The sequence below is a fragment of the Amphiura filiformis genome, chromosome 6 (assembly GCF_039555335.1).
Source record: "Amphiura filiformis chromosome 6, Afil_fr2py, whole genome shotgun sequence".
Lineage (NCBI taxonomy): Eukaryota > Metazoa > Echinodermata > Ophiuroidea > Amphilepidida > Amphiuridae > Amphiura > Amphiura filiformis.
This window is the reverse complement of record NC_092633.1, coordinates 36,395,646-36,419,607: the sequence shown is the minus strand read 5'-3', so window position 1 is coordinate 36,419,607 and position 23,962 is coordinate 36,395,646. Positions and strand designations below refer to the sequence as shown.

General features: G+C 36.0%; 1 protein-coding gene across 1 annotated transcript; it reads left to right on the top strand.

Moving 5' to 3' along the window:
- The first annotated feature begins 1,432 nt into the window (after positions 1–1,432).
- On the top strand, positions 1,433–22,922 carry LOC140155358 (LIM and senescent cell antigen-like-containing domain protein 1). The gene is given in 13 exon segments (XM_072178172.1): positions 1,433–1,511; positions 7,783–7,935; positions 9,840–9,888; positions 11,127–11,193; positions 13,557–13,677; positions 14,591–14,631; positions 15,452–15,482; positions 16,109–16,186; positions 17,317–17,467; positions 20,696–20,788; positions 21,293–21,341; positions 21,792–21,867; positions 22,555–22,922. Coding segments are annotated over 12 exon segments (1,011 nt in total). The 5' UTR covers positions 1,433–1,511; positions 7,783–7,813; the 3' UTR covers positions 22,688–22,922.
- Positions 22,923–23,962: the final 1,040 nt, after the last annotated feature.

The window sequence follows — 23,962 nt, the reverse complement described above, 5'->3', positions numbered from 1 at the left end:
TCGTTCGATTTCCTCCTCTTGCACCTGGCTGTGGAAATCCTCCATCCAATCTTGATCATCGTCGAAGTTGGATGCCATTCTCCCTGCTCGTCCTGCAATCCCTGAGATGTTGATGCTAGTCCAGTGTCACAAAAATCCCACCGCTGCCACCAAATGTAGCGGAACCGGCCTTCGGTATATATATGGTAGCGAAGTAAGGCCTATGATGTAGTAGGTGTACGAAACATATCGTACCTGACACTGGCAAAGGAAACACTCTCACACTCACAGATATGAGATCAATTGGCTCAACACCTTTATTGGGCTTCGGGCTGATCCAAGATCGGAGTGGATTCAGGAGCGGAGAGCGGCGGCTTGGATGCTTAGAAGAGAGGGAGAGCTAATTGACCAGTCACCAACCAACCACACTCACGGCTACAGACAGACTGGCCCAGAGTGCTATTGCAATCGGCTTATATAGCCAATGAAACCACGTGACTGAAGGAGGCCCTCTCTTGTCGATATCCATTTCCGCCACAATACATTATCTTTGCTCCAATGCAATTCCTTTGTATTGCATTTCAATATAAAACATGATTACCAACTCACCACTTGTACGCGCCTCATTGGGAGATATTTGACTATTTTAGACGCTCGTTTCATCGCCAATATGAAAAACTTTTGCTTATAACTTGGCAATATGGTTAGTAGGCCTATATATTTCAATGCAAGACAATTTTTACGAGGCACTTACGTCTAGGCGTAAGTGCATATACACCAAACACAAGTCAATTGAAGCCGTACAATTTCCCGCGAATTTAGGACCGTAAAATTTAGACTCTTCTTTTGTCTAGATTAGCTCCCAACCGCACATCTCGAGGTTTTATGTAAAAAATCAATATAACTTACCAAAACGAAAACTGAAATTCACGAGCTTCAAATTTTCAGTAACTAACAAAAGGCTAGAATAAAAGATTGGTCATACCTGGGAGACTACCACTTCAGAATAACAATGACTTACAAAAACTATTACGGATACGGAAACAGAAACTGAAAAGATAAAACGACGGTAAGTTCTAAACAATTAATAAACAATTCTAATTTTTTTACACTTGCGATCGCTGAAATGATGACAAATTAAATGACAAATTGATATTCCTTGGAATTTTTCTGAAAATAATTCGTTATTTAATTTGTCTAGGATACAGGGATATCAGGGCCTGGGATATTTCAGACATTTTCAGGAGCTTTCAGGGGCTTTCTAGGGACAGGTTTTTTAACCTGTTTTTTTTCAGCTTGTTTTTTTCTAAATAATTTTTATTTTAAATTTTTTTCTGTTTTGTAGAAAACGCCACCACCATAGATTATGAACACACCACATTGAATCAAAATAAATCCAAACCAACAGAGGGCAGTATCAAGACAGCAGGAGGTCCAGAGGTCATCAAAGGTCACATCATCAATGGTCTGCTATTTGTGAAAATAGGCCGACGATATTGCGCAGATTTTTGCTGAATTATTCATTATTTTGTGTGAGTATCATTATGTTTGAAATCAAGAACATTAAATAACATTTTCCAGAGTCAGTTTAATGAAAGTAAAACGTTATGCATGATTCAATTTTAGAGATAAATGGGTACGAGTTTGGCTCCTTTCCAGCACTAAATTGGGCGTGTTGTCTACCGCTTCCGGTAATAACATTCCGAACATACCTTGATTTTATCAAATGAACTGATGACTGCAGCACTTTTTAATGATCAAACATAAATACTAGTATTATGAATAATTCTGCTTGCATCTTAACCGTATGTTTTAATAACACATTAATATTTATATCATGATATTATCGGCTCAGTCGCAGTGTTTCATTGATGATGCTTGGCCTGAAAATGAAATGAATGAATGTCAAGCCTGTGACACACTGTGTCTGTGTAGTGTGTACTATAATTATAAACAATAACATTGATGATCGAGCTACAAGCTACTATTTTAGCTCGATGCCATGATGGTTGTAAACACTATACACTTGGTTTCAGTGAAGAACGGCAGACCAGCGTTTTGACGCATCATCGCACTAATTGGCCCCTCGGCCATGTCGGCCAATCAAATTATGGGTCTGTCAGATTGTCTGATGATTGAATCAGCCAATCAGAACCCCACTTCCGGTTCCATGTTTAGGCTAATGAAAGTTGATTCCTAGTTTCCCGTTACCCTACTCCGCTCAAAACCAATTGCTGGCCAAATATTTCATTATTTTGAATAGAATGTTGATTTCTAACAAACTTTTAAAACATGCCAAACTATGGTCTTAAATATATCATAAATCTCTTTCTGTTGATTTTCAGGGATTTTCTTTGCAGTAGGAGCATCGTATATGGTTAATAATGAATTAATAATGAATACCTACTCACTTCTCTGTCCCACACTTTTTGATCTGCTGATCTCATCCCGTAAAAAATATTGTGAAACTTTTGACAATAGTTGTACAATCATCTTCATGTGGTTGTAAACTACATCTGTAAACTACAAACTGTGATTTATCACATGTATACATGGGTGGTTATTGGTTTGCACCTGTAACAGATGCAATTTAATGAAATGGTATGAAATAATGAAAAATGAAATGGTCACCTACACTCAATGTTCGAAATAAGCACAAGTTTATCCTCTTGTCCTCTTGTCCAAAAATCACTGGGGACAACCATATTGAGCTATGTACTTATCCCCTGGACAACCACTACGGTCGTGCGTCATGAATTGGGGTATTGGAAAAGGTGGAGGTGTTACATTTTTTCATTTTATTCCGGACATTTTGTCCTAGATCTCAAGAATGGAGAGGGGTACTGAACTAGTTTTGGTCTCATTTTGTTGCTTATTTATCTAGCTCAAATTGTGGAAAGAAAGAACTTCACACTTTATTTACTTCTTGAGATATTGCAATTCAAACGATGTGAAGTCAGGGGTGGAGGATCCTACGGTTGAGGATCCTACGGTTGAGGCATGTGTTAAAGTATAGGGAATGTTGATTTCTAGCGCCTCACAAATATATTCTTGACTGTAACTTCATAACCCAGCAAGGTATTGAGATGGATTATGTATCATTGTTTTGGTATTTATGTCTAGTTTCAAATGTGACCAGTTTTACTCCAAGCTAAGTTAATTTGTTACAAGTGTGCTGCATTCTGTGTCATGGGTTCTATGCTTTTCCTATGTTACTGTGTTAAGTATTTATTTATGCTCCGAAATGTTCCAAAGGGGTTATTTCTTGAAGGAGTTGCCCTACTGCTGTAAACGTTTACATTTTTTGGATGGAAATTTGATGAGGAATTCAAATATGCCATTGGTTTTTGTGTAGGTCATGGAGGAAAAAAGTTGTGATTGATTATGTAATAAAAATCATAAAAATTATGTACGACTTTTGAACACCCTGTATCTCAGTTGGGCAACATAACTCAACATTACAAGTTTGCTTTTTTGGAAGCCTACAATGTTATAAGCACATCTAAAAAGGTTTTAGCAGAACAGGTATTTATGTTAGTAAATAAGAGAGGAACAAAATTGTATACTTTTTGATCCAAAATTTAACTTTTCCACCCTATATGACATTTGTGGCACCCTGTATATTGACCAATTGTTTGTACATGTGTATTCCTGGTACCCTAAGCTTTACAGTGATATATAATTTTATAGGGTTTTTATGAACAGTTTATGAATTAGATCAGTCTAAGTACAAAAACATGTAAATTGTTCAATTTTTTAGTATGTAACGCATTTGGCCCCCAATTCATGGCGCACGACCCTATATGTTACCTCCAAAAGTATGACACATTTTGGGGACAACCAAAATGTAATTGAGGACAAGCAGAATTTATGCTTTAGTTATCCTTGGGATAACCTCCATATTTTCCTTATTTCGGACACTGCCTACACTGTCATGAAAAATTGTGTAACGGGAAACAAGGAATTGATTTTCATTAGCCTTGCGCTGTGCCCGGGCGCTGTGCATGCTCTCAGTCTCAAAATGTAACTGCTGTTCTTCTCTGCTATTGCTAGGACTAGGCAAAATATTTAATTGGGTACCGGTACGCGCAGGTATTTGCATCCAGCGTACGTAGGTGAAGACCAGTGCTATGGTGCAAACACAACTTTTGAGAATTGGCCAATCACACTGTCGTTGCTAGGCAAGGTCAAGGTTCGGTCATATAAGTCCCGTGATGGTGTTACATTGTATTCTATGACGCAGAAGGTATCCTCTCGTGATCGAGAATTAGTTATTTTGGCTATAGTACCGTTACTTTAGTTTTCACTTCTCAGTAATTACCAGATTCCTACATGCTGACATGTAAATCATGAAATGGTATAAATATCAAGTACCGGTATATAAATGTTTGCAAGAGCCAAGGCCCTTTTCATTTCATGCTTTTTATTAGTTAGTCTTCGCCTAAATATGCATGCGACATCTAGCGTGTATACATGTAAGTGCATACAAATATGCGCTGGACAGTTATCAATTAATATGAATATCAGTACACATGTTGTTTTCTACAGTACCGTAAACTTGGGCTACTCCTGCCACTTTTCGCATCTGGTCCCACACGGGGTGGGGGGGGGCACAGGCTCCCCACTTTTGTTGGTCATTCGGGGGAATTTGGGGGACGGTGCAAAAACATCAAAATTTGCCCCCTCAAAACAGGATTCCTTGGCCTTTTAAAACGCTAAAACCCCAGAGCTTCGACCCCCCGCGTTCAGGGGAACTGAACAACCTGGCCCGCCACTTTCAATGTGCTGCGCACGCCACTGGTCCCACAGGACTTGACACATAACCATATTAATTTAATTACATGTATGTGGTCATTTTCACGGTAAAGGGTGTAACTTTGGATTTTTAACATTTTAATCCGTAGTGTTCTAATAAAGCCACAGAATTCCATGATTTTTGGCCACATAAGTCATCTAGTTAGCAGCTACCTTGGGTAGCATAATCAGCTTTGGGAGTTACTGCGTTCAGTTTTAGCAGGCTTAAATGTACTTAATATTGCCATTTTGAAAAACTATAAAAAACAGTAACAGTGTTTTCTTCAGTTAGTTCATGGATAATTTTTCTTATCCTGAAAGTACAGTCATATGTTCAGTAAACACTGCCACATTAGATTTAATTGTGAACAGCCCTGTATTTTTGAGAACCGGACTTCGATATTTGTCATTTTGGAGGCTTCATTTTCCGTTAACAATTGTTAACAAACTTTGTGGGTGTAGCTTTGGTTCATAATTCTTGGTTATTTCTTCACTTCTTCTTGATTCATAACAGTTGTTATCTTAACTTGAAATGGGTAACAAAAATTAGTCGATTTGCAAGCTTTTAAAATTTTTATAAAATCTTGACTTCAAAGAGCCGTTTTTCCGTTAACTTTTTTGAAGCCTCCGAAACAAACTGTTCAGCAAGCTTGTGCAAATATAAATAAAAGAGCTCATCCAATCTATTTATCAAAATGTAGCAAAGTAGATCATCAAGTCACATGTTTTTAAATCGTGGAGATATCACCGTTTGAAAATGGGACCCAATACAAACTTTCCGTTAACAATTGAAGCCTCCGAAACAAATGAAGCCTCTGAAACAACAATAAGATTAAGTATCATCTATGCATATCTAAATTAGTGTGTTTCATACTGATATCTGCATTGTAATTATTACTTGATATGTGCAGAATGTCATAAATTTAAAAAAAAATTGACATTATGGTTAATGTTTGAAAAATATACTGATACCCATAAAAGCCTGTTTCGGAGGCTTCACATGCAAAAAACACCATACTTAACAAATGGGTGAAAAAAAATTAACATGTGATAAATCTACAATATTTGCAGCATAGAATCATTGATTCAATACACACAAGAAAATAACAGCTTAGATGATCCCAACACTGTTGTTTTCAAAAAAACTACTTCTGCAATGTTAAACAATTGTTAACATGAAGCCTCCGAAACAAAAAAAATGACTTGCTGTGATAATTAAATTTTTGTCACAACTGAAATTCAATACTTAGAAGCAAAGCATGAAAATTGGTAATTGTGATATTTTTTACCTATTTTTTTATGTCAACTTGTAGTAGTTAGCCAAATATTTATTTTTATGATCACCTGTGTTGTTAACTGAAGCCTCCGAAACACAAATTGCTTGAATTGCCAATTCTAAAAAATATCTCCAATTTCTGTGAAACTTGGCTGGGAGGTTCCTTTCATCAAGTAGTATTTGTACATGAAGTTAGACATTCAAATTATTTTAGGAACCCAATTAAAACTTAAAAAATATGTTTAAGGTTTGGAAATTTCCATAGTAAATGACACTTGATGTTAAAAATTTTCAAAACTGCAATTACAAACATAGCAAAACATGGTATAAAATTTAACTTATATCTGTTGACTTACTTTGGAATGGGATTTCACATGTATTCCAGCTTTCATGTCATAATTTTCTGAGGTTATGTAAAATAAATTTTTTCTTAGATTTTAACCAAAATGTTAAATGGAAATGTCAATTTTTTTATTAGAAATCAAAAGGTGCCTTGAAACATTATTTTACTGGAATTTAAGTTGCTTCTATGCATGATTTCAGTAAACAGAAACATATTTAAGTGGTTTGAAATTTTGACCCTAAAAATCAAAAGTTACACCCTTTACTGTGAAAATGACCATGTACAAACAAAGAAAACTACCATTTGTTTTTATTGGTACCAGTAATGCAGTTTGGTTGGAGTTAAAATTTGATATGTAGCCATCAGAAGTCCTATGGTATGCTACAATGTATGCAACAATGGAATGGACTTTAATCAATCATGTTAATGAGCCAATTTGAATATTTAAATGTATTTTTTTGTTGTATTCTTAATTTTTACTGATATTTGACTCCAATTACAGTTAGCTAAAGAAGTTTTTAAAGGATATTTTTCTTATTCATTCTCATCTCCTCAATTATAAAATTTATTGTTCATTAAGGGATCTAAAATGAGCGTTTATTGCGTTTCGACAGTATTTTTTGTGGGACATGAGAGCACCTCAGACCTATCGAATTGCATTCTGAATACGAAGCATGTCTTTCTGATATCAAATATTTTTCATTTTTTGAAAATCACAACATAATACAAATTTTATGACAAATTATAAAAATTTGATATTTTTCAAATTTTTGATATATAACAGTCCTCGAAGTAAATTATATAAATCTAATGACATATTCTTAAAGTGTATGTAGCAGGAGGAAAAGCTGACGGTCAATTGAAAATGTTGACCTTTCATATTGAAGATATGGATTTTTTCCCAAAAAGACCTACTTTTTTTTGGTGTTTTGGGAAAAAAAATCCATATCTTCAACACGAAAGGTCAAAATTTTCAATTGATTGTCGGCTTTTCATCCCACCTACATACACTTTAAGTATAAATCATCAGATTTGTAAAGTTTACTTCAAGTACTGTTAAATATCAAAAATATCAATTTTTAATGATTTGCCATAAAATGTATATTAAATTGTGAATGAGGATGTAATTAGCACATCTAGGCTCATTAATGTGCTGTGCATTAATTAAGGATTATCTCAAAAATAAACATGTTTTATGCTTTTAAAATGGTGTGAACTATGAAAGTTCATCAATATACATGAAATATCAAAAAATACTATTTTTGCTAATTTTTACCCTGTTATGGAAAAAGGTGCCCTCCGTGCCCACCTCTCAACATGCCACCATACGTAGAGCCGGAGCTTTTTTACACTGGAGTGCATTGAATTACTATGTTTTCTACTTTTTTAGTTTCAGGCATTATCAAATTGATTCTACATCAATGCCAACAACAATGACGTCACTAGCCCATATGGCACTATGTGCCCGATGTCAAGAAGGATTCCGACAAGATGAAAAGATAGTCAATTCCAGTGGGGAAATGTGGCATGAAGAATGCTTTGTGTAAGTAGATGTCTCTACTAATGCGGCCTATACACAATCAAAATATTGATCAATATTGGGGGATCCTAGATGCAGGAGTGGATACAAAATCTACCATTGTGCGTTTTCAATGGTAGATTTTGTATCCACTCTTGTATCTAGGGTCTTTGATATTGATCAATAAGATTGAACGTGTATGTGGGCCGCATTACTCTAAAACTGATGTGATTTGTCAATATTGCTTTTCAATATTAATTTTGTTTTTGCCAATCAAATGATTTGGTGATATTATGAAATGTGTGCTGTGTAACTTTAGTGTGCTTGTCAAAATCATTCGGCACATAGTAGTTGTAGTGCTCATTTTTTTAGTTCAGGTCCGAGTTAAGGCCTTAGAAGCTTTACTGAAACTGATGACTGGACCATTTATAATATTATCATTTAATATCCACAATATCTTTTTTGGTGTGTGATGTACACATACATGTATATGCACAATCTGAAGTTTGTACAAGTTCATAAACTTTACACTGGGACTTGGCAGTGAAAGTTACTTCTGGAGGTCACAAAGGTTAAATTCCAAGGAGTCATTATATAGGGTAATAAAATTTACTTGCAATGAACTTTTTATATCAAGTACTGCAAAACTGGCAAAAACTCATATTTAGTCAGTAGTCGCTCAAATATTAATTTATTAAAACAAGTACACAGAAAGCTCATACACAGTAAATACAACTTTTAATGAATCATTCAACATATTTTTTGTCTCATCAAGTCCTTAAAATGAAAAAGTTTTGAAATTGATATGCCACATTTCAGTTAAATGCACAGGTGAGCAATGAAAATGCATGCCTTTAATTTCTTAATATGTTACTTATAATTACAAAATCTGGCCTTGTTACACTCAGGAAATTAATTTTTTAATTTAATAATTTGTTTTCACTTTTTTTTTTAGTTTTTGCCATTTTTGCCAGCAAATGTTTTTTTGCCAAGTGGTTAAAACCACAATTTTTCACCTGCGAACTCGGCACTTGGCTTTCTCTAGAAAGTGACATCAGTATGCGCGAAGTACAGTGTAACTCCAACAAAGTACTGATGTCACTTTCTAGAGAAAGCCAAGTGCCGAGTTCGCAGGTGAAAAAAAACATACCACCTTTGATAACTTGTGTTGAGTCTGTGTGCATGATATATACATACATTGTCATAACTCATAAGTACTACGTGCACTGGAGCACGCACTTACGTTACTCTCTTGAGGAAGCCAAATGAAAATTCATAGTTTCATGAATATTATTAAGTTCTGCATTACATCAATTTCCATTTTAATATTTCCTTATGCTGATTTGTCAAAATAATTATATTGATCATACATGTATATATTGGAAAATCATACATTATATTTTGTTCATTAATTAGCTTTCATTCAAAATGGATAAAGGAAATTAAGCGCATTCTGAAAGGTCCACCAATGCATCTGGATTCATTCATGAGATGTTAAAAGAAGCTTACATGTATATATGTATTTATGCAATATATTAACATTTTATGGCAAAACATCATGATTATGAAAGTATCCAGACACCAAGGTCCACCCCAATTTTGTGATTTATTTTAAAAAGGTGATGGTCACCAGTACAAATCACAGTCGAAACATTTTGTAAGGCACCAGACCCAAATGTATTTGATCTTTGGATCAACTGTCGATGCTGCTTCGATGCTTGTTAATGAACTAATAATCTAAATTTATATTGGTCAATATAAATACAGGCAAAGATTCATATGTTAATGTTATCACAATTAACAATAGTCAGTTAATTGATTTAATAAATAATAAGGATCAACCATGTATGGATGGTCTATCTTAAGATCAAACTAATTTGCTTCTATATGCCTAATTGCAAAATGATATATTTTTTCACTATATTCAGATGTGCGCAGTGCTTTCGACCATTTCCAGAAGGAACATTTTTGAGGTGAGTGATTTGTTTGGGTTAATTAGATAACCAAATAGACCCTGCTTTATTATACTAAACATGAGAACATGTGAAGAAGAAACCTCACATGTACATGTATGTGATGACGTTGTCAAGATTGCAACAGTTTTAAAATTAAAGAAAGTTGTAAATTAAAGATTCTTCCTCACATGAATTGAACTTTAATTAGAGAATAAAGATAGGATTTTGTCTTTTGCCTATCAATATCGTGTCATATATGGATGGGCTGGCCAATATTTTGAACTACGATAAAAATATTGGCCAGCCCATCCATTATGACACGATATTGGAATTGGATTGGCAAAAGACAAAATCCTATCTTTTATTCTCATTCTTATTCAGTTTTAATGTAATTTTTGCAAGAAAAACTGCCCTTTTTCAGAAAAAAATAAAGTTACTTTTGTGAGGACATCCCTGTTGTTTTAAATGAACGAAACCATCACGAACATCTAAGCCGCCCGAATCGCGTTCTTAGTTCTCGTGACGTATATTACGCAAACGCATTATCGCGCGATCATTGAGGAGCAACAAGCGTACCGTCGTTGCGTGCCGGCGCGCGCCTAGACTAATATCACTATCAACTATTGTGAGATATTATACACCAGAAAACCAATCAAATTATGTGAATTCTTTACAAGACACACCCACTGAATAAGAATAGGTAATACTTCTTGAAATTACCTTCCTGGTGAATGGATGTCACACAGTAGCATACATTTTAGCAGTGTCTTTGCTAGAATTCTTAATCAGTGGCTGCGCCAGCATCCACTACTCAAAATATTGGACCTGCCTATTTAACTGTTCATCACACAGTAAAGGATAGTGAAAACAAAAATTCCTACTGCAAATTCTTTCAATTGAGTTTGCCCATAGTCCATCAAATTTGAACATTATCCAGACTATGGTCTTTGTAATTATAGCTTTGGAGTTGTTTTTCTTTCAAAGAATTATACATGACAAGCATACCACTTTTATAGATGTATAAGCTTTTTTAAGGGAGGTTCACTCATAACACATTAGCAACCATTAACTTTGGCCTTGTAATAAATTCCTGATTTATACATTTGTAGTGTGTGACACTCCCTATGAAAGTGAAAATGGCATCCCAAGCTAGAATGTTTGGATTAAGCTATAATAAAAAAAAGTTTGGGATCACTGACATATTAAGCTATAATAGCCTATGTTATCAATTCTAGCTGCTTTTGTTTTTGTGTTACACAGTTTGAAGGCAGGAAGTACTGCGAGCATGATTTCCATGTGTTGTTTGCGCCTTGCTGTGGAAAATGTGGTAAGTATACACAATACGGAAATGTAAAACCACTTTAGGTTAAAGTCAAATAATGTCAGTGAGCTATTATAAGTGTGTATATATCAGTAAAACAAAGTGATACCTTATGAAAGTTTTGTAATTTAAAAGCTATTTTAGTATAACGGGCTATTCCAGATGTATTCCGCACCCCCCCACTATGGAAGACATTTAAAAAAAATGCAATTCCAGCTGGAATTCAGATTTGTCTAGAATTCCAGCAGTCATTTTTGACACAGATTCCGCTGGAGGGTATGGAAGACATTGAGATTAGGTGAAATTCCGGCTGCAAAAAAAAAAAAAAAAACAAGAGTGGGGATTGTGAAAGGCCATGATGTGCCTGTGGAAGACATTCATATTTCTTAATATTCCGGCTGGAAAATGGTCAAAAATACTTCAATTCCAGCAGGATCTTCACTTATGGTCGCCATCTCGATTAACCTATGAAGGACATTTACAATTTACTTGAATTCTGGCTGGAAACTGAAAAAATTTCTAATTCCAGCTGGAACCCTATGGAAGACATTTACATTTACTTGAATTCCGCTGGCCATATTACCACAATTCCGCAGGGTCTTCCATGGGGTTTTCCTGACATGTGAATTCTGGCTGTCAATTTAGCCCCGAATTCCGGAAGTGTCTTCCATAGGGGGAGTGCGGAATACATCTGGAATAGCCCAATACAGTAGATCATTGAAGCAGTACTTCCAATTTGAAGTTTGATTTTTATCGATTCTATTACCTGAAGGGTACATTATTCTAATTTAAGGACCCTTAAGACTTTAATAAGTTAAGGGCTCTGGTATGAGTGTTTGGACAGTATTTTTTGTGGGACATGAGAGCACATCAGACATATCAACTTGCATTCTGAATACAAAGAATGTCCTTCTGAGATCAAGTAATTTCGATTTTTTGAAATTTGTGATATAATTCAAATTTTATAACAAATTATTAAAATTTGATATTTTATAAATTTTTGATATAACAGTCCTCAAATTTAACTTTATAAATCTAATGATATGTACTTAAAGTGTATGTAGCTGGAATGAAAAGCTGACAATCAATTGAAAATTTCGACCTTTCATATTGAAGATATACATTTTCCTCCCCAAAAGATTATTATTTGTTTTTGGGGAAAAAATCCATACCTTCAATACGAAAGGTCAAAATTTTCAATTGATCGTCGACTTCATCACAGCTACATATACTGTAAGTACATATCATTAGATAGATTGATAAAGTTTACTGCGAGGACTGTTAAATATAAAAATTGCATAAATTATCAAATTTTAATAATTTGCCATAAAATGTGTATTATATCGCAAATTAAAAAAAAAAATCAAAATTATTTGATATCAGAAGGATATTCTCCATATGTCTGATGTGCTCTCATGTCCCACAAAAAACACTGTCCAAATGCTCATACCCCAGCCCTTAAGATTTTAATAAGTTGTGTGTTAGAATTGCAATAATGTCACTAATGTGTAGCACTTTCTATGAAAGGTATGTGTTGTTACACATTCAATTTTCCTGTGATTACTTACTCTACCTAATTTTAAACAACTTTGGACAAAAAACATGACAGTTTCTTAAATCACATTATTTTAGGTTAATGGAATAAAAGTTTCTAGAAGATGTTGCAATTTCCTTTACAGTTACACCCAAATAGTGTGTCCTTGGCAGTAAAAATGTTTGAATGTTTTTATTAGGGCACATTTTCTGAGGTAGTAAAGATGATGATGACGTGTGGTTAAGTCATTTTTTTTTATTAAATCAGCCAGTTTATTCTCATTAATTACATATACAAAGACACATAATGATACATGAATAAAATAAATATAGCAACAATAAAATACATAGAAAGTAATACAAACTGGCAGTGTAAAATCTAGGACACGGAGATACCCGACCAGCGAGTCTCCGGCAAGATAAAATATTTAAAAAAACAACAACAACAATTGTTAAAAGACATTATAGTTTAAACAGTGGTGGATCAATCCATGATGGTTCGGATTTGGAACAATATAAACTAAAAGATGTGCACAGGACGATTTTCATAAGATTATTCCGAACGTTCTTAAAAGTTTGAGTTGTACCAGAGAGATGTATAAGTGACTTAAGAGTGGATGTATTTTCAGGAGATAGGTAACCTCTACTACCAATTTCAAAAGCATGAATATTGACTTTGAGCCCTTTATCGGTAAGATCATTAACAAGACTTGCATATTTGTCAAGTTTCCTCTGATGGGCATCAACAATGTTTGTTTCGAAGGGTATGGTTAACTCAATAAAGAGGCTTCCTAACTAAGTTTTACTAAAAACCAACATAATTTGTTGATTTGTAGGTGAGTTTGTGATTGGACGAGTGATTAAAGCGATGAACAACAACTGGCATCCAGAATGCTTCAAATGTGAGATTTGTCAAGCTGTTCTGGCTGACACTGGATTTGTCAAGAATAGAGGAAGGTGAGATGCTATTTATCATTTAGGCAATTCAGCCTTATTCATTGGATCTTTAGATTGACCATCAATGCTGTCAATCAATTGACTGTTGTTATAACATTAAGGACTAGGAGAGTAACGCTTTCACATATTTTTTGTGGGATTTGAGAGCACATCAAACATATCGAATTGCATTCTGAATACGAGGAATGTCCTTCTGATATCAAATAATTTTGATTTTTGAAATTTGCGATATAGTTCCAATTTTATGGCAAATTATTAAAATTTTTGATATTTAACAATCCTCGAAGTAAACGGTATATCTTATGATATGTACTTAAAGTGTGTTTAGCTGGGATGAAAAGCCGACGATCAATTGAAAAATTCGACCTTTCATATTGAAGATTACATTTTTCCCAAAAAGAACTAAACTTTTTTGAGTTTTTGGAGAAAAAATGTATATCTTCAATGTGAAAGGTCAAAATTTTCAGTTGATCATCGGCTTTTCATCCCAGGTACATACGCTTAAAGTACATATCATCAGATTTATACAATGTTATTGTTCTACTGGAAGTCCTGTCTCCAATGTTGGTCTTTGATCCTCTGCTCAAGACCAACATTGGCAACAAGTAATTCCGGTAAAACAACAACATCCAGTAAAGATTCCCACTTCAAGATTCCTGCTCCAAGCAGATGTATCAATAACATCATCAATGCTTTGAGAAAGCCAGACGGTTTCTAGCAGAAAACATAAGTTTTAATACTTTTAATACCTAATAAAAATAGTTTCAACACCCCAACAATTTAAAAACCTTTCCACAAATGAATTTATATAGGATACATTTTCATTATCTGTTATAAATACTATTGACTGAATTGTGATAACCCTAGCCTGTGAATGCAATTTGAATATGCAGTTTATTCATTTGGTCCACAGAGCCCTGTGTCGTCCCTGCCACCTCAAGGAAAAAGCTGCTAGTAAGTAGAAGTTGATTTTTAACCCATTTTGTGATAATTCTAATATATTCAATGTTTGCTAAATTTACCTTTGAAGTACTACTACTGTGGTTGTGCATATTGTTTGCTATCAACATTTTTAAGAATCAATACTTAGGCATACACTGAGCAGAAGTTTCATCTGTTGTATAATGAGAATTTGGAAACTTTAAAATCTTTTGTGTATAAGAAAAAGCTTTACTGCAACTGCTCACAAGCAGTGCAGAGGAGCCGGATATATGCTAGTTTCATACTTTCTGTCACTTGCCGCTGAGCTTCATCATGCCGCTTGTACTTTTCTGCAAGCGGAGCGGCACGCTGCTGAGTAGCAGCAGCATGACTATGAAAGCCAAGCCAATGTTGCTGCTCAGCACTGCCAAAAATTGTTTCCTGCTTTCATACGTCAGAGCGGTGCTGCTCCGGAGTTGACTTGAATTCAACTCCTAGCAATATGCCGCTTTGGGCAAAGCAATGGAGTGATCGATATATCGGCTTGCTGCTGGTCACCACTAGCATTTCTGATGTGACTGCGCAGTGAAGCAAAATCATCGGGAAAGCGGTAAGCGGCAGGAAAGTATGAAACCAGCATAGTTGAGAGAGCAATAATTGTTATTTTTTCTGCACTAGTTGACCAGATTAAATATGGATCAAGTCATGATAAACTTAATGCTGCGTTGCATCAATGGATGAATACAAAAAACACATCTACAAATATTGATAGCTCAAAGATGTTCTTATTTGTAGTTTTCCTTATGAAATAAGTATTTACATTTGGTGCTACATATTTTTCTTTTGTTCATAGGTAGTGGGAAATATGTGTGCTTCCGATGCCAGTAAGTAATTTTATTAGTTGCCCTTTAATTCTTAGAATCTAATTAATTCTGAAGCTGTTTTAGATATAAAAAAAATAAGACGAAAACAATGGTGGAAGTTGTGTAACAATCAGAATACATCAGAATCCAGTTAGTAAATGTTGCTGATGTTTTCTATCATACCAAGTTAATGATGTCATCTTGTAATGTTGTTATATGAAGTGCTTAGTTGGGCTTAGCTACTGTCTATGTTTAAAAGTGAATATTTTTTCAATTTCACAATTTTAAGCAGGTTTTGGGGTTTAATAGTGTGAAAAGCATATAAAAAAACTTTGAATATGAATAATCCTAAAATCGGCTTAATTTCAGCAGGTTTGGGGTAAAAATTAACATAGAAATTTATTTATTCAGAACAACATCATAGATATTTTGTGCATGTCATATGTGTTGATTTAAACATGGAACTGGATATGGTTTAGAGGTCATGAAGTATTTTTGAGAAAGAAAACTTTGGGTCACAAATAGCTGGGTGGAATACTCTTAATTCATAGTTCCTTATCCTGGTACCATTATTATGGACACCCGTATCAAGTTCAAGATGGATACTGTTATTAACATACAATTATTTGATAAATTTTGTGTTTCAGTGCCATTATTGAGGAAGGCCATATTAAATTCAAGATGGAGACTTACCATCCCTATCATTTTAACTGCTGTAAATGTGGGTAAGTGTATCAAGAATGAATCAAGGTAGAAAAACAGTGAATAATTGTTACTGTTTTGTCTCATGTGCAATCCTTACTGTGCATGTAATGCATTGGTTAAAATTTCAAAAACAAGATACTCTCATCAGTTAAAGTGTTGTTACAATGAAACCTGAATCATGATACAAATGCAATATGGGAACTGCTACTTATTATAATGCTGTATTGTCCAAATGAACCCGCCAAACAAAGTTTGGAAAATGGACTATAAAATGTGCTCTGATGTAGTGTGCCAGGCTGTATGTGCAGAAAATTTCAACCTGTAATGTTAACCTTTTGCAAAAAATGTTAACCCTTGGCTTCTTTTGTTGATTTCTCCCACATTGATATATTTCAATGGGACTTAGACATAATGTCCCCTGGGTACATTGATATGTGTGAGGTCAACAGTTGTGAGTGAGGTCAAAGGTCATTTTTCAAAGGTTATTTTCTTTTACAAACCAGGAAAGCCTTATATACCAGGGGGGGCCGGCCAAGATTGGCTGAATTTTGACGTCGTCATTGGTTTTACACGTAAACACAAAAATTTCTCAAATTATTCCAAAACTGTACGTATGTTATTAAGCACTATTTTATCAGTCTAAATCCGTTGAGGTTCGCCAGTGAACCTCATTGTAAGTACGGTTTTTTTGATTTTTTTGGTATGAATAACGCACGATATGTTACGATATATACTGAAAATTTCCGCTGTGTGTATCAATGAGTTTACGTGGTGTAGTGGTTACTGAGCTCGCCTTCCACGCAAAGGGTCCCGAGATCGATTCCCATCCCCGGAGATGATTAAAAAATTTTCTTCTTCTTTTTTTTTTTTGAATTTAAAATTATTTATTTTCATGTGAAAATGTATACATTGCACCGGGAAATATATTTTGTGCATTTTTTTTCTGTCATGGGGCCACCCGGCCAATACAGCTCAAAACGGATCTTGGCTCCGGGAAAAAATAATTGCGTCCATCGTGCAGGCAGTGTTGCCGTCATATTGTCTGTTTTGTTTACGCTTTTGGCTGTTGCCACATTGAATAATGTAGTCCACCATCGTCTGTTATATACAGCATAATTTACTAATCTACTGGTTTCATTTTGTTACACAGTGAGGAACTGACTGCCAGTGCCCGTGAGTTGAGAGGTGAGCTGTATTGCTTGCCTTGTCATGACAAGATGGGTATCCCCATCTGCAGTGCCTGTCATAGGCCTATTGAAGAGAGGATTGTTACTGCGCTGGGAAAACATTGGCATGTGGAGGTATGTATGTTGATGTTTGTGTGCGTTTTTGCCATGCGATATATGCAGTGTTGTTGTGGCGTACACTGACAAATATTTAGTGCTGTGTGGCTGCAACGTAATGTTGAGAGGAAGAACAAAACATTGAACCATACCTTGATCATGGTTTTAAATAACTAACCTTGAAAAGGTAGTAGTCAATTGACGTTGGCGGATGTTGGTGGTTTTAGGGAACAAACCAAAAGATCGATGACGTCCTATAAACGAAACTAGTTTCGTTTAGGGGGAGGGGGTAAAAATACTCGATTACGTTTGTACAAAAACATCGGTCTGAAGAATGTGTCATTATTATTATTATGTCAAAATGTTCAACATTTCATTATTACGCTTCTGGCAGGGAGGGAGGGGTCGGCCGAGAAACGAAACTAGTTACGTTTATAGGACGTCATCGATCTTTTGGTTTGTTCCCTTAACGTGGAATAGTTTGAAAATGTTGTTTATTATACCCGCATGCAATAGCATGCAGGGTATCTTCCCATCATGTGGTTTCTTCTCCTCCTCCTCCTCCTCCTCCTCCTTTTCCTCCTCCATCAAACACATCATTCTGTCAAGGCTAGCGCTAAAACTACAAAGGCTCTGGGGCCCATATGTGGTACACTTATGGGCCTTACCTCAGAGAAGTGCCTTTTGCCCATCTTGGCCCCAGAGGTCAAAGGTCACGGGCCCCAGGGGCCCAAATGTGAAAATACAAAGCACGCCATTTCTCATCAAATGAAGCAGCCTCAGGGCTCTGAGTTGGTACACTGATAGCCCTAGGGGTACTCTATATTTACAATTCTATTACCTCCACGACCCATTATTCAAAATCGCGCACTATGATTTGTTGAAACGCGTCACGTGAGAGCCCATTATTCTGCAATAATGGGTCGAAAATAACATTCTACGCACAGCATCACGCTTGGTTACGCTGCGTGCAACAGTTCCGCGATACGCTGTCACTTAAGCGTCACGCGCTCTACCTTGAAGTAAACAACTTAAAATATTTGTGCCAAAAATGATATTTTCTCTTTAAATCGCACTATTTTCTGGTAATAGAATAGAAATAAAGGGTGCAGCATTATCCTTTACACGCAAATAATGTGTCCTCGGCAGTAAAAGCGTTTAAATAATGGGTTCGGCTGCGCCTCACCCATTATTTACGCTTTTACTGCCTCGACACATTATTTGGGTGTAAAGGATAAAGCATTACCCTTTATTTCTTAAATATACAATAGCCCCATATGTTATATATTATGGGCCCCAGGGGCCCAAATGTTAAAATATGGTGCAACAGATTGACAAGCCTAGCTCTATAAGTATAACATGACTAGGGTTCATATGTGGCATATGTATGGACCCTAAGTTGTAGATGTGCCTTTTGCCCATTTTGGCCCCATATGTACAAGGCTAGGGGCCCCAGGGGCCTAAATGTTAAAACAAAGGGCCGGCCGTTTCTCAGCAAATAAAGTAGCTACAGGGTTCAGATTTGGTACATAGATAGGTCTTTAGTAGTATTATATTGTCATATGTATATATAACCCCCATATGTCACATAATATGGGCCCCAGGGCCCCAAAAGCTAAAACATAGGGCCGGCCGTTACTCAGTAAATAAAGCAGCTACAATGCCCAGCTTGAGTTTTCTGATAGTACTTGAGAATTATACTTCAACATATGTACATGAGCCCCATAAGTCAAATATTATGGGCCCCAGGGACCCAAATGTTAAAACAAAGGGCCGGCCGTTTCTCATCAAATAAAGCAGCTTCAGGGCTCAGAGTTTGTACACAGATTGCACCTGAGAATTATATAGTTATATGTACATATGAGCCCCATATGTCACATAATATGGGCCCAGGGCCCCAAACGCTAAAACATAGGGCCGGCCGTTACTCAGTAAATAAAGCAGCTACAGTGCCCAGCTTGAGTCTACTGATAGCACTTGAGAATTATACTTCAACATAATTATGTACATGGGCCTCATAAGGCAAGTCAAATATTATGGGCCCGAGGGCCCCAATTGTTAAAACAAAGGGTGGGCCGCTTCTCATCAAAGAAAGTAGCTTCGGGCTCAGAATTTGTACACAGATAGCACCTGAGAATTATATTGTTACTAACACCCACACACCCATCCACCACACACACGTGGGACTAAACAGACAGATCGTATTATATCATAATTGGAAATACCAGCGTGAAGCGTTAAGGCTGTTCCAGTTTAATTACATACCCATTGGCTGTTCCATTTAATTTACATACTCCCTCTGAAATGTCCCCCAAAAAGGCTGTTCCGCTTAATTTACATACTCCCTCTGAAATGGCTGTTCCATTTAATTTACATACTCCCTCTGGAATAACAGCAACCTATGGAGAGTAAGAGAGACGACTCCCCTGTGAGGGGACTTTTCCCGGGGGACTTTTACAATTTCTTTATTTTAAGTGCTACGACAGTGCAACCTACATTCAATTAAAGCTTGTGACTTGGACTTAAGTCCTCAGCAAATAAGGACTGTAAGTTTGGGTACACCGATAACATGCGGGTATAGCCGTATTTGTGTACAAATATATAGCCTTCTAGTTGGCTTTGGCATTCTGAACTATATATGTATATCGTCGTTGGGTAGGAAAAACCTTTTGGCCCCTGAACATGTTTAAAACAAAACTGCCAACAGGTTACAATAGGAGGTTTTGCTTTAAACATGTTCAGGGGCCAATGACACAGGTTTTTCCTGCCCAACCATGGGTATACATGATTTTATGAACATGAAAACATTGACCAATACGAGATGACCATATGAGGACACATTTAAAGAATAGGAGGACATTTTTAGTATCCTCATATTTTTTATGCAATAAATTGTGTAAAATATGCAAATTTATGATAATTATTATGGATGTCCAGTAGAGTGAACCAAAATGACATTAGTTATTGATTGCAATCAGCTGTGTAATTGCAGTGATGGATTCATCAGAGGTGCAAGGGTCATTTGGTGTCTTTGTTAACAATTGTTGGTTCCTTACAAATATTATTATAAGGCCAACATGTTTGAAAAATAAGTATAAAAGCCAAGATATAGAATGCAAAAGTAGGATCACTTAGCATAATCTGAGAGAAAGCAAGCATTATTATACATTTAGAGGTGAAAAGCATATATGTATATATTGTAATGTAATGCTTATGTTATGATTTGTACTTCTTTGCTACATATAGCACTTCGTATGTGCCCGATGTGAGAAGCCATTTTTGGGCCATAAGCATTATGAGCGTCATGGCAAGGCCTACTGTGAGACTCACTACAACTTGGTAAGTAATCATGATTTTATTCATATGATAGAATATGTAACAAATTTTGTATTTATTACTAATCTTAATCTAGACTTAGAAATACTTTGCTTCTGTTGCAAGGTTCCTTTTATGCGTTAACTATCGTGTATACATGTGCGACGTCAAGCGTGTGCATAGGACCTTGTAGAAAATAATACGCACTGGATGGTCAGCAGTACGCTTAATTTGTAAAACTAAAGGAAATCCACAAAATATTATAGTACCATAATATGCAGGCTGCAAAATACGGATTCTGAAGGGCACCCATTTCAAGGCAATTTTGAAAGGGCACATCTATTTTACACGCCAATTATATGTTAAAAAATAGCAGCAATTAATAGGGCATCAAGGCAACTGGTAGTGGTACCAGTAATACTGGTAATATAGCAACATCCCGAAGGCAATTGCCTTCGGTTATTTTGCAGGCTGATAATATGTACAATACAGTTTATATTGATTGTTTTGTTACCTCTCTTGTTTCAGCTCTTTGGAAACATGTGCTTTTACTGCAACAAGGCCATAACAACTGAAAGTAAGTTTCACATAAATGGTGTTCTAATAATGAAACATGCTGCACTGTGTTTCCTTTCAAAGAGGCAGATTCTAAGTCAGTATAAATGATTTAACAAAGTGTGACGTGGGAAGTGTGATCTGCAGAGTTAGAGGATACTCACTGTATCTGATTTGTTGTCGGGCCAGTGTCAGAAATTGACAAATTTGAGTCGCCATGGTAATGTCAATACTTATTCGTCCATTGCACATCCTTTGCAGTGCTGATATCCCCCATTTCTCTACAACACTAAATTGTGAAAGTGGGTATTGGTTATGCTGGGATAGGTGCTGTACACACCATTCTATATCAAACCACAAAGTTATGATGAGTCCTGCCTCTTACAAGCTGATCATAGTATAGCAATCACTTAACCATGAATATCTTTATTGAATTAATTTCATGCTTTTTTCTTGTATTTTTTTTACCCAGTGATGTGTACTATGAATAAGACCTGGTGTGAAGAGCACTTCTTCTGCATGTCCTGTGACACCATGCTCAACACAAAGTAAGTCATTTCACCATATCTAGTGTACCCTGTAAATAATAACCTGTGATGCACTTGGATTTCAAAAAGATTGTATATTTCACTTGGATACATTTATCTTGAAATGACAAGAAGATTGCAGATCTAGTTATTGGAAGTATATGTTATGTTGCAGTTGGATGTCACAGTCTATGTCCATCATTGCTTGAATCGGATATATGCACCAGTTTGTTAGATAACCAGTTACATGTGTATGTGTTGCCACAAAATCAAGTGATCGCAACAAATATGTTAATGGGACTTTATTGCTTTCCTGTTGTGATTATGTTCATGTGGACTAGCACTTAATGATAACAGTTCAAAAAGTTTGATGATCTGGATGCCATTGATTGGTTCAGTCTTTTAAGTGTGATTCCATTTGCTTTGAAAAAAACTGGAGATATGTGAAGAAGTGTATATTATACCACAAAGATTTAGTCAGTGAGTGCATGCTTACACATTATATCTAGTCAGTGAGAGCATATTGCGTAAGCACGATATGTGCATAAAGGAGCTTCGTGTGCAAAGGCAATTTGCGTATGAAGGCAATACTAGGTTCAGCCTTCGGCTTCACCCAGTATGACACGTTGCGCACAACAATTGCCTGTACCATAACTAATAGTATAATTTACTTTCAAATGTGCCACCTGCTTATTTTTTCTATTTCAGGAGCAAGTTCATCGAGTTTGACCTGAAACCAGTTTGCAAGAAATGCTACGACAAGTTCCCTAATGAGCTGAAACGGCGACAGAAGAAAGTGGAAGCTTCTGGCCAGAAGTTTGGCAAGCAACCTGCCAAGTAAATCAAATCATCAGGCTTGCCATCAGAAATGGGACGCAACTGTACAACAGTAATGGAATGAAAGAATGGTATGATATACTAGAGTGATGAATCAAGTTGTGTCTGTTGAAAGTTGTAGAAATGAAGCAGGGTTTATTTTATGTAGGTTCCGTCATAAGCCCAGTGGCAGTGCCAGGGGGTGCATGGGGCAAATTCTCCCCAGTCAGAACTCTTATCCCCAGTTGTCCCCCCAGTAAAAACCCAAAATTATGAAAATGTCCAGTTTTTCCGGGAATTTTGTGCAAAATTGGTTGATCCCCCCCCCTGACCACCACCGCCACTGCATAAGCCTCAAATTAGGGTTGCACAGTTATTATTATCCATTAGTCCATTATAGTCAAGGCAAATTTACGACTATTAGCAGATGTCGTCACTTGTCCTTTATTATGTCCTCTAAATAGTACAAAATAAGGAAAAAATAAAGGCTGTATCAAAATGATTGGTACCATCAGTGATTATCGACACAACTGCTACATCAATATGCAATGTAGGATCCGTGTAATTTGTTGATTAATGTCATCAACAGTCATATAACAATAAATAACGGGAATTTCCAGTGGATCCAATGCTGCATTTTGAAGAAGCATGCTGTATCAATAACCATCAAAACTGATGGATACCAAACATTCTGATACAGCTTGTACATTAAATTCAGTTAAATTTACAAATCTATGTTTATCTCCATGCTGTTGAAATTGACCAGTATTATTTTAAGAGGTTTCTTCATTAGCAGAATTTAGCCATCTCCTGTCCTTCAGTTAAAAAAATGATATGTTATAAATTAGACGTTGTTGTAGTGCCACCTGCCGCTTGAATTATTTCTTTTTGTGCATATTTCGACTCCTCAGTACCAGAAGTCGTTAAGTGCAATAGATGCCCTGTGAACATTTGGCAATTTACACAGTATATTGTGCTCATCTATACAAGGCAGCTATTGCCCTTACGCACTTCTGGCACTGAGCAGTTGATTTGTGCATTTTAGGCATTAAGTTACCATGAGTGTTGATTCAGATTTTACCTCCATTGGGCTATTACACCCCCTACGGAAGATATGACATTAATCTTCCACACTGGGAGTGTGGATTTCATATGAGGTTAACTAAATGTTTGACTCCATTTCAAATCTACACTCCCTGTGTGGGGAGAATAAGGTCATGTCTTTCACAGAGGGTACATGGACTTTAACTGGAATAGCCTATTAAGTTGTCATAGTTGTGATTATTTGGTGAAAAATTGA